A 19,173-nucleotide genomic window follows, 5' to 3' on the forward strand; every position below is an offset into this window, starting at 1 on the left:
ACGGATAAATTGTAAATTTTCCAATACAGAAATATAAAACGAATGTAGCTGTGAACATAATAGATTGTTTTCAAAATTACAGTTGAGTAAAAATTTTCCACCTGCTTTCCATGTATAAAATTTGAAAATATTATACCAAGCTTGGTTGCTTCCATTTTTTATTCTCAAAATCCACGTTAGCTGCTGAGCAGAAATTGCTGATTTAACGTCAACCATTTTGAGGCCTCCCTCTTCAATCTGTTGAATAACTACATTTCTCCTTATTTTATCTTTTCCTTTCCACAAAAATCCATTAAAAAATTGTTTCTATTTCTTTCACTGCCCAGCTAGGCAAAATAATTGATGAGAAAAGATATATGAATTTTGATATCCCGAATGACTTAATAACTTGTATTTTTCCAAACAAGGTTAAATTCCGTTGTTTCCACATATTTAATTCCCTTTTTGTGGATAGCAATAGATCTCTAATTTTTCCCTCTTGGAGGTCTGCAGCATCATACCCAACATCTGTTCCGAGAACTTTTATATTTTCTACTGTGCTAACTCCATCAATACATTGGCCATCTCTGTAATTGCCAACTTTTAGTATTTGTGTCTTTTCTTTATTAGAAGTCAGGCTGAAACAACTCTGAAATTGTCTTAGTATTTTAAATAAGACTTTCACTGACTTATAATTTAAACAAAAAGCACAAAAGTCATCGGCATACATTGAAAGTTTGGATTCACATGGTCCGAAACTAATACCTATAATCTCCCTTTCATGTCTTATACGTACAGCTAGAATTTCGATGGCTATCAGAAAAAGATACGGAGATAAGGGATCCCCCTGCCTTACACCACTGGAAATAGGGAAATAACCAGTAGAGTGGCCATTATTAAGTACACATCCCTCAATGTAACAATATAGTGTTTTGACCCACTTGATAAAAATTGGACCTACGCCTATCGATTCAAGGGCTTTAAAAATAAATTCGTGATCAATCGAATCGAATGCTTTTTTAAAGTCGATCGATACAATGTAATCATCTTTTTCTTCAGTATTAAGGTAGTAAAACATATCATGTACATTCCGAATTGCCTCTGCAATATTTCTTCCTTTAATAAAAGCATGTTGATCTGGATTGATTATTGAATGTATTACTTTTTGTAAGCATGTAGAAAGTACTTTAGAGCATATTTTGATATCAACATTAATCAATGAAATAGGTCGATAGTTTTCCAGAAATCTTTTGTCTTTATTTGGTTTAAGTATCAACGTAACAACACTCTGTTTTTGACTTGAGGATAATTCGGATTTTATAAAAGAATAATTTAATGCTGCTACCAGAGGGCCAGACAGGATATCCCAAAATCTCACATAAAATTCTTTTGTGAGTCCGTCATTACCTGGAGATTTTCCTACTGGCATAGCTTTAACCGCTGCATGACATTCGTCTATTGTTAACAGACCTTCACAGCTATCCCGGGATTCTTCATCCAAACATTTAATTTCATTGTACAAAAAAGATCTGGCATTAGAATCGTCCAACTCAACATGCTGTTTCGAATACAATGAAAAAACAATTCTTTTTTTTTTAAGAATAGTATTTTCATCTTCTAGAACTTCATTTTGTACTTCAAGCTTGCGAATGGTAGATTTGTTTTTATGATGCTTTTCAAGAGACAAAAAATATCTATTACTTCTTTCACCGTACTCTGACCAGTTAGCTTTGGATCGAATAATTAATCCATTTGTGACAATTCTATAATATTCTAATTCTTCCTTAGCTTTTTCGTACTGTAAGATCTTATTCTTATCCCCTTCTCCGATGATATATTCGAGTTGTTTCACCTTATCTTCTAACTCAACACGTTTCTGTTTAACCAACTTGGCTTTCTTTTTGCTAAATGTTTGTGTCATTCTTCTGATTTTTTTTTTAAGCATCATCTTCAATTGTGTACACAGAATGTTTGCTATAAAGCTTCATTGTAAAACTTTGGTGCTTTACTGAGAAAGCCTCCAGTCTGCATTAAAAGATATATGTTTGAACATTTTTTTAACCTTGAACTTTAAACTTGATCTATCAAGTGGCAAATATTAGAGGTGAATTTCTGCATCTTAGTTTCTTGGATTATCAGTAAAATACATTTATGGACAAAGCTCATTTATCATGGCCCTGCTTTTACTCTAATGTTCAAATATGGACTTATATGGATGTTAATTCAGGGTCGTAGTCTTTCTTGAGGGACGTCCTTTTTCAAGCCTTTGTGCTTATGACTGTCCCCTCCCATGCAATGATTGTTGTTATTTTACCGTGAAATTTTGTCAATATATATTATGTTGTATGGTCATTTTTTTGCATGGAAATAAAAAACAATCTATCATGTTACTGGAAATTGTTTTGTTAATGATTCAATGGAATTTACAGTGATTTAAAGAAATGAGAGATAGAAATTTATATTGAATTAAGAATAATCTATATTCTTCCATTTACTAATAAAAGCATATTGGCAAGTTATGCACGTATGTGAGTGACCTTTTTAGGAGAGGGGGTGGGAACGGGACATTCAGTGTTTTATCAAGATGAGTTATTCAGTTCCGGTTATTCCACCTGACTTTCTGCCTAAGTCAAATTCGATATTTGTTTAAGATATGATAAAGATATTCTTTATTTATCAAGATGATGTACAAAGTCCATGTACATGCAGCAACATGTTCTTTCGGTAGGATAAATACTAATTTGCGTTGATAAACTGTTATTTCTATTCATTCATTCATGAAATTATATTTTAGACATTGACCTTTTAACAGATCATTACACTTTTCTTCATATGATACAAATATTTGCATGATTTACATTGTTCCTTTGTATTCTTATCATTTCAACAATGATATATCTTTGGATAAAAATTAGTCTGGATTTTTCTTGAAATTATCTTTGTTATCCTGTTTACCCATGATAATCAAGAAAACATAGTTTTGAATAATGCTATGATTATCAAGAAAGGACTTTTCAATGTCACATTGTAAAATTTCTTTTGTCTCTGTATACAGAAATGATGACTGATTGTAGTAAATTTTCTCATCATCTTAATATATCTCTGTTGTGTGCATTGACATACTTGTATTGTGAGAAAAATAAATCTGAGAAAATCTGTTTTATCTGAAGTCCTAATAACAATTTAGGAATATAATAAGTCACTTTTGTCTCTTTATTATTTGTTTTATGGGGACCTTGTCTGAAATTTAATGATGTTATTTTATGATATTTTGTGACAAGTCTCTGGCTATCTGCCTCCTGATGATGTTTCCCACTTTCATCTATATTTTGTTCTCTTTTATATCTCATTCTGTTTGTGTTCTCTGTTTCTAAATCTCCTTTAGCTGTTTATTCCAGCTTTGCCATTATGATTTTTTCCCTTTTTTCCCCTACATTTCTTTTTTTTGCATTTTCACTCTGTCTCACCCTGCTTGTCACTATTCTCAATACACTTTGTCTCTTATATTGAAATATCTCAATAGTCCATTAGCTGTGGTCTCATTTTGCTAATCTTTGGTAGACCAAGTAGATGTGGTGTCAACAGCCATTTCTCAATTTTCTTGATGTTTCTTGAACTTGTTCATCACTATCTTCTATATTCAATCTGTTGTTGATCCACAAACTAAATCCTCTTTCTTGAAAAATCTATGAATTCATAACCCAAGTGGAAGTGATGATGTCATCAGGTACTGTACTCTCAGTCAGTAACCCCGTGATTCATGAAGTCTGTCAAAAGACGAATTCTATAGTGAGCTGTTGGATAATAGATGGTGAAAGGAAAAGGGAGGAGTAAGAAAGATCACCTCGGCCCTTCCTTCCTAAAAAGAATATCATCTGGATTTCTACAAGTTTACTCCCTAATATGAGATTGTTTTCTGTGCTCTTTATGTTGAAACCCTGGGTTGTTTCATGAAGGACCTTGAGGCCGTTCTCATTACGCTTTCTAAAACTAGTTTACTGGTAGCCGATTCAGGAAACCAGTTTGGAAGGTCGCTTTGCTAGCGTTCCCATTTGATCACACCAAGTGGTTTTCAAAATCACTTTACGTAAAGCGCTCTTGTTGCTATGGAAACGCTCTCAGTAGGGTGACACGTATGGCGCTTAATTCGAAACTGCAGCATAGGCATTCTACACCTGTCGTGTGGAGTAGCGCGCTCAAAATGTGCAAAGATCGCTTCCCGAAGAATGGTTGTGTCCTCACTTACGCTAAAACCAGTTTAACAAGGCAAAGTGATCTTGAAAACTACATCGCGAGGCGGTTTTCCAAACTGGTTTGGAAGATCGCTTCCAAGACCGCTTTGACCGTTCTCACTACGCATTAAACTTGTTTCCACTAAACTGGATTCCAGTAAACTAGTTTTAGGAACGTAGTGAGAACAGCCTCCTTGTCAGTGATTTTGACTGTCAAATTTGCACCGGGCCAATCATATGCATTGGTTTCAGTAGCTTTTAACATTCAGTCATCAAATTTATTCATGTATAAACCACTCTTCCATTTGAAAGCACTTAGGAGGAATGAAATCCTGAAGGTTCAGTAATTGACTGGCCTCAGGGCGATACGACATATATTGCCCAAACTAGATTTATATCGCCGGAGTTGTAGATGAGGGTGATATGAATTTAGGAATATCTCCATATAGATCTATTGGTTTTGTCTTTTCTTTTTCTGTTAAGGGCAGGATAGCTGATTTGATTTAAATTTGAAATATGTTTTTAAAATGAAAAAATGGAATTCAAAAATAGCATGTTATTTGAGATATTTTGTATAATCAATGCAGTGAGAGAAAATGTATATCTAGCATTATACAAGAAACTGGTTGAAAACTGTTATATTTTGACAATGTTACATTTAATTAATTCACAGTTCAAATCAATGGATAGCCAAATGTGGCTTATCTCTCTGTGCTCATACCCCCTCTTCTGTTTATTGGTCTCGTTTTCTTGTACTTAAATGATTAAAAGAAAATGTACTTCCCATTCCGACACAACTTTTACATTAAAATGGCTGATGCATTCAAAATGTTTTTACTTGTGAAACAATTTATTGGCTTGTCATAATATTTATAATAATCTGCTTTTATATAGCGCTTAATACATCGGAATGACATGCCTAAGCACTTTACAGATATATTAATACCCCGGTCATTGGATTAAATCAGTCATTCCCGCACAAAATGTGCGTACATCCTCCACTCCTTGAGGAGTACTCCACTTAGTCGCCGTTGAGGCACACACAGTACTGGACAGGCTACAATGACTTTCTCATCCTACCGGGTACCCATTTAGCACCTGGGTCGAGAGTGGCAAAGTGTGGATTAACGCCTTGCCAGAGGATGCCAGACTGTGGTGGGATTCGAACACACGACCCTCTGTTTACAAGGCGAGAGTCAGAACCACTACACCACGGCTCCTCCACGTCATAATTAAACTACTTATCTAAACCATAGTTCAATGATTTTGTACAGCTTTGTGAATGCGGACCCCCTGTTTTGTTATGTTCTGTTTTCATGATGACCAAGCATTAAAACATCAGTAACAATATCCTTTTAGACCCTGTCACATACTGTCTTTATACGATAATGTATGCCTCTGTCAAAATATTTACTTCAGACTGTGTTGTATGGTAATAAATTGAATATTCCAAAACTTCCAAGTGCCTAGCACCATGTTATATTTGTCTATAAACCAATTGAAGGACAAATGCAACAAATATATGCATTTGTTTCTCAGATGGTATTGTTCAATGGCACAATGTGACAGAGTCTTTGTGCAGAACAGAATGTTTTGATGGTTGGAGCCCCTTCTGGCTCTTAATGTAATTGGTCTAGTCAATAGATTAAGTATTTCCTGGCCGTCAAGTTTGACATTTAAATGAGCCGAGTTGGGAAGGAAGCCTTCTCCCCTGCCCTCTGTCAGCTTTCAAATTTATGATGTCTGCCAGTCAAAGGCACTGCATTAGGTTCCTACTATTACTAGGTTTTGTCATTGATTGCCATTTCTTTTCTCCCGGTTGTAACCTTATACTGAGCTTTTTTGTGTGAATTCTCTGATCTTAAAAGCAAAATAATCACATATTAATGACTTGGCTGATGATGCTATTTGTGTTTGACACAAAGGCACAATTTTCATCTATATTTTGGGAACCACAAGCCATGATGTTGTCTTGTGAACTTGTAATATGTGTACAAGGTACAAAAACTATAGTCCTTTTCATTAAAAGAAAACTTGTTGCTAGCAATGTTGAAAATGTAGAGCAAATTACTCCCTCCCCTTGACATTAAGGACTTCTAACACAAGCTGTAGAATGATGAGGATCAAACTACATTTGATATTGCAGTTACTTTAATTCAAAGTGCTACATAACTCTTTAGAAGCGCTTGCCCGGTTGGGCAAGTAAATTTTCAAAACGTTGGAATGTACTTGCCCAAAAATCTATTTCACTTGCCCGAAAAAAATCCTTGAAAAAAACAAGTTTTACCTCTCAAAAGAAAGTTTTGCGCTTTTATTAACCATTGACCTTCTTCTCTCTATTGACATGAGCTGATCTACCTTGTTATTGCATTTCTCTTTCAAAAGTGATTTTTTTTTCTTACCTGCCATGACCAAAAAATGTCATATCATATTGACCCTAATTTTGGTCATTCTACTGTAAGAATTTTGCTTTCTACTGTGTGAATTTTGCTTGCCCAACTCGGGCAAGTAGTTTTGGTCTTTGCTTCAAAACACTTGCCAACTCTAACTTTTACTTGCCCCGGGCAATCTGGCAAGTGCTTATGTAGCACCCTGCTCTATTTGAAGCAGCTGACAATAGTTTAATCTTAGAAATAAGCATAATTTCTTTTCTGAGGAGGACTTCATTAAGATGGTGAAATTTGTTGACAGGTGTCTGTTTATGAGGACGTGATCATTTGAAGACCCCCCTTAGGTTGTTTGTATTGGGTCTAGTCACTTGATTAACTTAATTTCCAGCATCTTCTTTCAAAAATATTTCAAAACAAAATAGAATTCTTTCCCCTGCTTGTGGAAGCAACTGCTGTTGATTAGTAATGAAAGGATGCTATTAATTGCAGCTATCATGCTACTGTCCCATCAAACTTTGTTTTTAGTGTTGATTTATTAAATATTTCTCTACTTACAATACCCTTGAATAAGTGCTTTACATGTACTTCCCTGTCAGACCTCCAAGAAAAGGCCCCCCCCCCACGGAAAAAAAGGAGAAGGAAGGAGAAATATCTTGTACACACAGCTATCAAAGACATTTCACTATTTACAAATCTCTGTTGTAAAGCAAACCTTTTGGCATTGAAAAAACTACCACGCTTTTGATTAAAACTGAATAGATAAAGGAATTAATAGACAGATAAATCAATTGATAAACAACAATGCAGATATAGAGCTTATTTTCTTATTTCAGGTTTGGTATCACACAAACTAGGAATTCAATGAAATTGACAAAGTAACCTCTATTTGTCCATTATATTTATGTATTTTAAAAATCCAGCTAGAGAATATGTGATATAGCATTTTTATAAAAATTTGCTTTGAATTTCAATATTGAATGAGCACAATGTAAATGTAAACATTTTGTCTTATGTACATACCTTTTGTGTCGTCCTGCTGATAAGCAGGAAGCAAAGAAATTAAAAGACTTGTCTTTAATACCCTTCTACTGAAATTAGATTCAACCTTTAACTTGTGCCGTTATGAAGATTTGAAATCGTTTTTTTTTTTTAAGAAATGATATTCATAAACCACTTTTGTACATCATAATTCATATTAGCCAGGTGACCATTTGACAAACTTTAGTTATAAAAACCATGAAAGTCAGTGGTACAATCCACTTTATGCTCTTTGTAAATGTCATTGTCGGTACCAATGTGTGCACATGTTTTTGAAAAGAAAAATGTTTTGAAAAACGTACACTTACTAAGAAAAAAGCCCTATAAACTCCCCAATTGCGATGAAAAAGGGTATAAACGTTTTCTATATACACATGTAGCAAAGGTCAAGAATACTGCACTTATACCAATCTTTGTGTTGGGGAAGTACAGACGCCTTAAATTTAGACAGTTTGTTCCTAGATTCTGAAATCACCATTCTCATTAACAAATCAATTCCTTAGCTACTCTATTTACCTTGATTTTTTTTTGAAGGTTTTTACTAAACGATATCAATAGATGTTTTTCATACATGTATTTTGTTCCCCAAATCCTATTCAGCATTGTAGATCAAAGCTGGGAATACCCCCACCCCTCCACCCATACCCTACCACAAACTATGAAAGAGAACATGTGTAAACATGAACTTTAACAGTTTGAAAGGGACTTTGATGGTGGTTATGATGTTCTTGGTATTGCTGTATTAAATCAAATAATTTGTTTGTACAGACTACAGAATAGAGCAAACAGAATATTACACCCCCTTTTAACGGGGACAATTTGGGGTTACACTCTCTCTTGCATAATGGTAGTAAGAAAAATCCCCAGGAAAATTATCAGAAGTTCAATTTTTTTAGGACACTTGATGTAGTCAGGAAAAACATATATGCACACTATGATTTGGGAAATATTTGAATTCGCTTGAATTATTGTTATTGGATGAATGAGAGTAATGTAAATATGAACTGATTCAAATGATAATTTTCTTGAATTTGAGGAGTAAACTATATTTCTGTTAATCCAATAACAATCATTCCTGCTAATGCAAATTTAGGAATGTTTGAAAGGTGTTCAGAAAAAAAGCAACTTGAAGAAAAAATATAGTTAAGATGATGCTAACAATTTTATTTTTAATGATTTTGATATCCATCGACCAAAGAGATCAGAAAGTGGATGTTTCCAAGACCATAATGTCTTTCTGCCTTTTTAATATGTTTCAGAGAAGCATATTGTCTCCACAAAAGTACCAGTAATGAAAATATATGTACACATCAATTTTGCCACTGAAAAAAGATTTTCTTCCTCTAACTCAATGAGATAGATCTTTCCATATTTGAGAAGACAAAAAATTAAAAGCATTATGTATTTTTTCTCTTTGTATTTCCATTTATTGAATTAACATTAGAAATCTTGAATACAAATATTGATGTATTTTTGATAATTTCTTTCTCTTTAATTTAATTTTGTCTACAGAACATGCCTCAGCCTTGCAAAGGAAGCAGCTGATAAGATCTACCTAGCAGAGAAGACGGTTATTATTAAAGGTATTAAAACAAAAACAAATGAATATAAATGCCCTGTCACATCGTTTCATAGAAGCCTTGCGGGTGAGTTGTGGATGATTACCCGCAACAACTCAAATGCAAAAATGTTTCGAGCATGTTCAAAATTTTTTCTGTGTGTAAATCAGACTTGCGTATAAAGAAAATAAGATAAATGAAAAATAAACAAATAAATAATTGAATGATAATGATAGTGATGATATTGATAATAATAATGATGATGATAATAATAATGATAACAATAATAATAATGAAACAAATACAAAAACTAAAAATGAAATTAGAAGCAAATAAAAAAAGTAAAATAAAACAAAAAACAAAGTTGACAAAAAACTGTGAATATCCATGAGCAAGTCACTCATCCACATTTATCCTTCCCATGCCCAGTTGAAATAATCAAGGTCATTCTGGTATTTTCTTGTATAAATATAAGGGGCACATTCAAAATATAAACATTTGTCCAGCCTGGTCTCTTATTCTCTATCATTAATGTTTTATATGATTATTAATTGTATTCATATCAAATAATTAAATTCAGAGAGATGATAATTTTGTTATGGCAAAATGAATTTGTACTTTGGTGAAAAATATAAGGGGCACACCTTAAATGTATACCTTCTCTTTGTAGCTTGTGTTATTATTTTTATTATTATTATCAGTTTTAAATACATTTATTTATCATATTCAATTTTAATAATTAAATTCAGAGATTAAATTTGTTATGACATGATATGGCAAAATAAATCTGTATTTTGTTGAAAATACAAGGGCCACACCTGAAATGTTAACATATTTATGGCTAGGTTTCTTTTATTATTATTATTATTATTATTATTATTGATATTTCATATATTAATTGATTTTATTCAGTTTTATTATCTAATCAGAGAGATGATAATTTGTTTTAATATGGCAACATGGATTTGTTTACCCAGAGTTTGAATTCCAGTTGTAAATAAATATGATTTTATTGATTTATTATCATATACATACTATGTATTTGTGAAAGGGAGTTCCATTAGCATGTTCAGTAGCAATTGCACTATTATTGCAATGAAGTCCTCATCAAATTGACTAGTTTTTGTAAATTGCACATCAAAATATTGTTTGTACACTCCAAAGTTCATTTTGGAATCATTCAGTGGAAATCAACCAAGTATATAATGACCCCAATTTCAACTCCATCAGGCTTTATTCAGCTCAGTGCATTCAAAGAATGAACTCTACAAGGTATCCACTTACAGTTACTACATGTACACCTGTGTAGAGTGTGGCAAATGTTGATTGATACCTTGCTAAAATGACATTAAGTGCTTTGACAGGGCAAGTTGTCCACATGTAATAGACATGCTTCATCAAATCTCCATGGTCTAACTTTGAGATACCAGTAGGCCGTCTGTTCAGGCGAACATTACGTTTTATTTTCTACACCTGGCAAATTATGGCCTAATGACCACCTTGAGTATTATATAGTTGGTCCAATTGCCATTTCTTAGCAGAATTTGTAAGGGTCCACAGTGCTATAGAAAAATAGAGATTGCCAAAATGGATATTAGACAACTGGTAATATCAGTTAGAGTGAAATCAGACAAAATGTTGAATAGACAAATTGATTGTACAGTGTATATAAAAATAAAGTTTGACCAAATGGAATTTGTATTAGACCAAGTGATATCATTACATACCATGCATAGTTTACCAAACCTTTCACAGTACCTCTAAATAATGTCAATTTTGCATTTCAAATTAAATAATAAAACCTTCCAGACAGGTAATAATGATTAGACTTCCATTTTATTCACAATAAGATATATAAAGAGTATTTTTACTATTTTTATATCTATCTTTTCTCCGAATGTTTTAGAATGGGTTTATTTGCACATGTATGTATCAGTCTTTGCACGTCTACGTATTGATCTTTGTAATTTTATCTATATTTGCCAGATTATTAAGTGCTCTTGATAGGCTGCATTCTGCTGCATTTTTCAATGGTCTTTGCACAATTTTATTGATAGAAGTGAATGACCTTTTATACTCACGTATATGTCTATTTCCTGTGTTATAATTGCAGACCCATCTGAATGCAATCAAAAGGCTGTTGATCTGTGTACTCTAACAAATGGTCCCAGAAAGCAAAAAAACAAAACACACACACAAAAAAAAACTTATTGACTCTCTGTTATCTTTTCCTGTTTTCTTTCCTGTTGTCTCTTTTCCGGAGTCATATTTCCAGTAAAAAAGGTATGATTATAAGAAATGATCCCGGGGTATCACAGACCCCTGCAAGAATTTGGGTATTCAACCAGAGCAGTAGTGGTTTACCCAGCATAACTTTTTTTTTACAAGTTGTCTTCAAAAGCAAAAAAGATCAATGATAAGAGGTAAAATTTGCCACATTTTCTTGGAGCACTATGCCATGATAATAATAACAATGATATCAACATATAAACCATTAATATAGTGCTTTAAACAATTTTCTAAAAAGTATTTCATATATATGCTGTGGCATGTCAAGGGATGATGATGATTTATAAAGTGATTGAATAAAGAGATTATTGACCAGTGAGGTTTATTTGTATTTACAGGTGCAGTTACGTATGTATCTTCTTGATTTTCACAGCAGAATAAACTTCCCATACCAGGCTTTCAGAGTCACATTTTAGCATATAAAATTTATTTTTGTTTATATAACATCACCCTGGCCTTAATCTCCAGAAACAGATTTCTTTAAAAAGCCAGAGTCATGATTCTGGATGAAGTTTTTGAATGAATTTATTTTTGAAATGTGATCCCCTGTATACTGGGCTTGTTTGGTATGCTCTTACGTCAAAAGGGTAGATACGATGATTGAAATGGGGAGGTAGGAATGGAAAGGAAATGGAATTGAAATCCTGTTTATACTTCAAAGTAGATAATATAATGCAAATGGATTTCCTGTAAATACATCTATTTGGCAGCTATTAATAGAATTATACAGGTCTTGTAACAGGAATGGATGATCAAAAGTATATTGGTTCCTGTTGCTTTTATTGTTTCAACTGAAATGTAAAGTTTTATAGGTAGCAACTGGCTTGGAAACAGAAAAAGAGATATAAACAGAGACTGCAAAGACTAAATACATGTACAAGGTACTCCCGATCACAACTTGAATTATTGTCATAAAGATTGTCATTGCCAAATACTCCTTTAGCAACAACAACATTCTGCATTTGCAGATTTTTTTCTGTGGAGACCCACCCCCCTAGAAAATAATGATATATTTAAATAAATGTTGCACAAAAAATATTTTATTACCAATCTCCTTTCAATTTTACCTTTTTTGCATTTTTATCTTTAGGCTGATATTTTGGTTTACAGTTAAACTTAGATCACATGTGATCGTAATCTGTTCGAAAATTATGGGAAGCCAAAAATGTCAAATTTTGTGTACATTTTGCGCTCCTCATTTGTACTGTCTCCTTTCCCATTGCTTCAGTGGTGAAGAAAACTAGTTTAGTTAAAATTCAGACATTAAAGAAGGATTGAGGTGTCAAATGAACTGAAGATTTGAACCTCTGCTCTCAGAGTTTTGTGTCACAATTGGCTATCCATAGTCAAACCAGAACTATAGCCCAGAGTTAAAATTTAATCTGAGTTCAGAAAATCGGCCAAAGTATCCAGATAGAATGGGCACTCTCCAAGGAGTGATATAGATATCCATGTATGTCAACTCAAGGGAGGGGGCTCCTGCTGAAGTACCCTTCCCCCTAGCAAGGGTAATTTTCAATACTATTTCCCTTAGGAAGGGTAATTATCAAAAATTGAAAGTAGGGTAAGGTTTTCCCCATAGGATTGGGGTCACTCTTCTTTCATCTTACGGACAGAACCCTTCTAGCCTTTCCTGTCTTCTGCTGTAATATTTCCCCATCTCTCTCCTCCCTGTCGACTATACTCTTGCGGAGTGAACTTCCTTACTTGGTCCCGGGGGAGGTAGAAATAGCAGTACCTCGGGCAAGGTCTGTGAGCAATGGCTAAATGAGGATTCAGTATTGAAGACTGGATCTTCTTCTTTTTCATGTGTGTTTATAAAGATGGGTTCTGTCCGATGAAACTTGTTCTCAATATGTAAATGCTAGAAATTTAGGACAAAGGGAAGGGAAAGAAAGGGAGACAATGTGGCAACTGGACCACTTGATTTTTAGTAGACATAAAATAATTAGACTAAGCTGGTTTGGGACTAAGTAGAAATTTTACCAAATGCATTCAGAGATTCCTGTGTAGCAACCATAGATCCATTGTTGCCCTATTAAACTTTGGCTTTAGCTGTTGCTTTATCAGCTCAGTACATTCAAGGACTCAATCCTGCCAGGTACCCATTCACCTCACCTGGGTTGAGTGCAGCACAATGATGAAGGAAAAAAAAACAATGACTGGGATTCAAACCTACAACAATCTAAAAGATAAGATGCATATCATGCAAATATCAGACTCTTCTTCTGATCTTCACCTGGGGGGCGTTTCATGATGAGACTTTATCCGACAAGTCCCTTTTTTATCCAACAGCTGTGCTTCTCAGCCAATCAAAAGCAAGGAAAGATGTCGGATCTAACAACTTGTCGGAAAAAAATGTTAATGAAACACTCCCCAGATCACACTAAAGAGATTACCTTGTGTAGCAATTAATCATGCTCAGATCATCAGAAAAAGTAAGCAACATAAATACCCTTCATAAATACCTACCCTTCATATTAATACCAGTCTTCCTTTTCTTCTCCATGTACAGAATCACAAGGTAGAGATTACTCCTGTGTAGTAGCAAGTCTTGCTCAGATCATGCTGGACAGTCATTACCGAAGTCAACTGGGATTTCAGAGCCTTATACAGAAAGAGTGGATTGTAGCTGGACACCCATTCCTAGATAGGTGTGGACACTGTGTCCCTAGCAGTGGAACAGAGGTAGGCTGAAAATGGAAAGAAAAATGATATTACAAAGGGAAACATATATTTGGCTTTATCAATTGTACATTCAAGTATTAAACTCTTCCCAAAGAACTGGGGGCTATTCTTTAGGGCTGTTCATGAATTTAAGAACAAATTTACTGGGGTATGAAGTTAAATATATGCGATTCTCTTATTGAGTTGATGCAGAATGACTTCGAATAATGCCTTTCAAGATTTTTGCAAATGATATCCTTTGGACTGAAGTAAGACTTTGTGTATGTTACTCACCAACAACATATTTCAATTATGGCTAATGATTGAGCAATCAACTTGACTTTATATATTCAATTCAGACACAAATTTCTTTGTAATTTTACAAACAATTTTCAGAAACACATCAAGAAATGCAAAATAAAAATCTTGCAGATTATTCGGAAATGATCTTGTATTTCCCTTATAAACCATTTTGATTTTGAACATTGAAATGTATGATGCAAAGATTTGAAATGAACAAAATTAGTAAAAGTTTTCAAAGCTTTTTTCAGACATGGTTGCATCAAACCAGTACTACAAAGGTCAGCAACATTTTGTGTGCAAAGTCAATGATCTATCAGGCAACAATAAATGTTGCAGAGATCAAACATGTTAAGTTGTTGCCATGCTTCGTAATACTGTTGACCAATTCCATTTCTCAGAAAGTAAGTGCATTCAGTACCGTAATTATTATTTCATTGTAACGTTTTCTGCTCAGCTTGGAAAAAAACACTATATGAATAGGCATTCATCAACGTATGAAGCTGTCAAAATATTAATGAGTTCTAATTTTTTATTCTATTGATTGCACTATATCTGAACAATCCTTTTGGTAGAGTTTTTGTAAATCTTTTGGATTTTTGAATGGTGATCAGGATCTGATAGTATGTATCATTGTTTCAAAAGCTTTCATCTTTTTTTTTTCTTAACAGTCTCCAGTCTTCCTGCTATTCCTTGACTGTGTTCACCAGCTGATAGAGCAGTTCCCTTCAGCCTTTGAGTTCACAGACACCTTCCTGATAGCCCTCTGGGACAGCATGCATTCTGGCATCTTTGGTACATTCCTGTTCAACAGTGAGCGTCATCGGACAAGGACCTGCGTCAGTAGCAACAAGGGCCAGTACCAGACCACCCAGCTGGCCACAGTGTGGGCCTGGACGCTGCAGTTCACCAAGGATGACCAGGCCCTCTTCACCAACCCTCTCTACATTGCCAAGTCAGACCTCAAGTATAATGATATCTTGGATGAGGAACCTGACTACAGGCAGGGGTGCAATGCCGGCATCTATCGCAGCATCCGCAGGTTGAACAATGGCAAGTCGTTCATTGGCTCTGACTTCAAAGAAATGGACAGTTGGACATTCAATGGTGGGAAGAGAAGGAAGAACCCTAATGTGAATGGTGCTAATTCAGCGAGCAGCGTGTTTGCACATTGCGAGGAAGAGATAATCATACCGCTGCTGCAGACACCCACGATCACATTCTGGACTCATTGTTACCTTCGATGGGTGCCGAGTGTTCACACGATAGGTGGTGGCAGTCCCGCGATCTACCAGCAGCAGTGCAGACTGGTAGATGAGATACAGCAACTCAGAGAAACCCTAGAGAACCTGAAGGTAGCCAAAGAATCCATAGCAGCACCTCCTACGAAGCCGAAGCGAAAGAGCAGGTTGTTTTTCACCTCGCAGGATGACTTGAAACGGAATCACGAGAGGCTCACCTCTGCCTTTCCCTTCTCCATCAGTGATCTGGAGTTCCTAGGTGGGGATCGGAACTCATTTCTGGGTACACCCCTTGCAAAGTTTCTAGGAGGACAGAGTTTATTAGAGCAGGAGGGTGAGATAGCAGAGAGTGATGCAGAGACCTCTGAGGAGATGTAACTCTTCCATTACAGACTTCAATATGAATGTTTATAAGGACAGTGCCTATGGAACACTGTATTTGCCTCAGAGATATAATACTTGACCTTGACGTCGGCCAGTGTAACTCTGTGTAACCTCAACTTGCCGAATCAAGATTGTCTGGGAATCACCGCTAAATATCCCATCATACTTCCCTTCCTCTACACATCTTACATCATCGAAATTATATCATGCTCATTTGTAAAAAGAAATCCTCATTTTCATCACTCGGTTCTTCCAGCCACCATGGAGACTTATTGAATTGACTAATACAGATTATAGAGAATGTTCTCTTGTGTTTTGGATATGTAAGAAGATCACAAAGATGTTAGTCTAGACTAGATTAACTGTAAATATATCATTCTAATAGGAGTGCAATAACAAAGAAAATGATAGTATGCATTTATTGATTGGTGTATTTATCTTGATATGTTTTATATTCCTCATTATATAGGCCTATTGAAAAAAAACTACTTAATTTGCAAATTTTTCTCTGAAATGATTGTTTTTTTTTCACTTAAAAATGTAAGTATGATGTATTTGATGCATTAGCACACCTACACTTGTACACTTGAGTAATCCTCAATAAGCTAGTACTGTTTTAATAGTAATATTCCTGACTCTATTCAAGTATTTAAGCATGATTGTACAGCATAGACCTCAATGCTCATCGATGATCAAGCTTCTTGCAAGTTAAGTGATTAAATTCATACCCAATGAATAGGATGAGCTATTGCTTAATTTGGGAATGATTATTTCTCAGTGTTATTTCTTAGATGTACATCACAGGATTCTGTTTTGTGTTTGACTTTTTCACTCTCAAGATTTCTTTTCACTTTCCCTAACAAATACTGCATAAGAGCTTGTTTCTTTGACCCAACACAGTCATGTTATTCAAAAAATAAAAAAAAATGAGAATGCCTTTAGTAATGTCTGTATAAAGTAGCATGTGCAAATTTGTAAATGGAATACAACATTTGAATTTACATACGTGCATCTATAACTTATCTCGGCCATAACTGGAGCACATCCAAAGATGAATAAAAGCACTTACAATGGGTTAATGTAATGAGCCAGGTGCATTGCTATGCCAATACATAGATTATCTTTTTGTAGGTATACATGAAGCTCCCCTCCCCCACAATAAGAATTACCATAGAAAAAAATGGCATCCAAACTGAATTGGTCTATAGGAGAACTGGAAAGTTACAGGTTTTCGTAGACCTGAGTAAGTTCAGACTTTATCAATTTGTAAGCAAATTGCAAGCTTGAATCAGTTTATGTGAATTCTGCAGTCCTTTCTAAAGTATGGTAGCCCAATAGGGCAGATAATCTAGCCAACTTTTACACAATCTAGCTGTTATCAAATAAACACTGAAAGAAAAGAAATAATGGTGTGCTGAAAACAAGGTCATTATGATATGACAGTCTTTTCACGCCATTCAATATCAGCTGGGGAGTTTAACATTACTGTCTGTATCATAACAAGTTTGTTGTACACAGCTGCAACTCAACACAATGAAACACAATCATAGGGAATAAACTACCGTTTCCCTGGGCTGTATTCAGTGTGTACAGTCAGCCATAAAATCTTTTATATGAATATCAGTTGAGAAGCAGACATTGTATTTCAGTTGCTATTTTGTAATGAAACAAGACTTCCCCTTGTATTTTGATATTGGTTTAAACTGCTATCTTTCGAGTGCACCTTTTTGGTATCAACCACCTGCATATACCTGTATAGATCATATGTCTGTTTTTCTTGAATGTTACTATTTATTGGAGCATGTACTTACAGAAATCTCTCCATCAAGATCACCTCCCTAAAAATAACATATCCCCTTTTTTCTTCCCTGAGAAGTCTTTCTAACGTTTTTCACCACTTAGGTGTCATTTACATTCTCAAGGTTGTCCCCACTATATACACAATGGAATAAAAACTTTATAGGGTCACTCAGAAGCCTGTTCACACCAATTATGGGTCAGTGAGACTGACTGGATTTTCACAAAATAAATATAAATCTCCTCACAAAGTGATCATATGAGACAAAGGTTATCAATATTTGCTTTCATATTCCAAAGTGTGTGATATTATCATCAGTTCTTGTAAACCAATATGCAAACAAGCAATTAATCCAGATACAGAAAACGGTTAAGGTGATAGCCTCAGAATTAAAGATCAAATGTCAAGACTTAAGCACTTCTTGGTGTGTTTTTTTTATTGACATACAGATATTCTAATAATAATATAGTTATTAGATGTTTGTAATATAATTGGTCAAAGATATTACAAAAATTGCTTTAAAAGAATGATATTCATATAAATTCCCAAATGGAGACCATGAACGAGAGTTGAGCTGAATCATAGAAAAGATTTTCATAGTACATTCCGGAAAACAAGGATTATATTATACTAATTTATTCATAAATAATATTCATTCGAGCTCATTTGAACTTAAAGCTCAGACAGATTATTTGGAAAAGTAAAACTATTTGGTGATGAAAATAAGTACGGCTGTACAATACGGCCCATGTTCTGAACTTGGGGTTTAAATCAAACATTGGTTTAACTCTTCATGCGTTCACCTGTAAACCCCCTGTGTGTTGCATTATTTTAGCAGTGATCCCCTCTACGCAGTATAATACACTCTGTTATTCAAAGTGCCATAACTTTTTATATGATCATTTTGAAAGAAAATGTTGCGTAGCAAACTTGTAGAGTGTTTCCTGTGCTTTCTTATCGTATATAAATTTATCGGATAAATTATGGAAAAATGTATAGTAAATTAAATTTTCTAAATGCTTTCTAATACTTCCAACAAAATATAGCCCCCCCCCCCCCCTTTTACTTTGGTTCTTGTGTTAGTGGCATGATTTTTATTTATCCTCTTGGACTGTTCATTACATAAGCTTTGTATTGATACCAAAATCATGATAATCCGATAAAAATAGCCCATATATAGTGGAAAATAAAAGAGTAAATTTTTGCCTGGTCAAGGTATTGAAAGGGTCTCATTCACATTCGTGCCATGAGTCACAGACTCCTAACAATAAGCCTGGCCATGGTATTGTTTGTGAG

The 19,173-nt window shown here is 34.5% G+C and overlaps 1 protein-coding gene across 3 annotated transcripts in view; it reads left to right on the forward strand.

Moving 5' to 3' along the window:
* LOC121415560 (myotubularin-related protein 12-like) overlaps positions 1–18,854 on the forward strand; it is a 93,850-nt gene extending 74,996 nt beyond the window's left edge. For all 3 annotated transcript variants that reach the window (XM_041608814.1, XM_041608813.1, XM_041608815.1), the window contains 3 exons: positions 9,152–9,222; positions 14,003–14,175; positions 15,126–18,854. In XM_041608814.1, the coding sequence (XP_041464748.1) occupies positions 9,152–9,222; positions 14,003–14,175; positions 15,126–16,073 (1,192 nt within the window). In that variant the 3' untranslated portion in view covers positions 16,074–18,854. The remainder of the gene's footprint in view (positions 1–9,151; positions 9,223–14,002; positions 14,176–15,125) is intronic.
* The last annotated feature ends 319 nt before the right edge of the window (positions 18,855–19,173 follow it).

This window comes from Lytechinus variegatus, chromosome 5, assembly GCF_018143015.1.
Source record: "Lytechinus variegatus isolate NC3 chromosome 5, Lvar_3.0, whole genome shotgun sequence".
Classification (NCBI taxonomy): Eukaryota; Metazoa; Echinodermata; class Echinoidea; order Temnopleuroida; family Toxopneustidae; genus Lytechinus; species Lytechinus variegatus.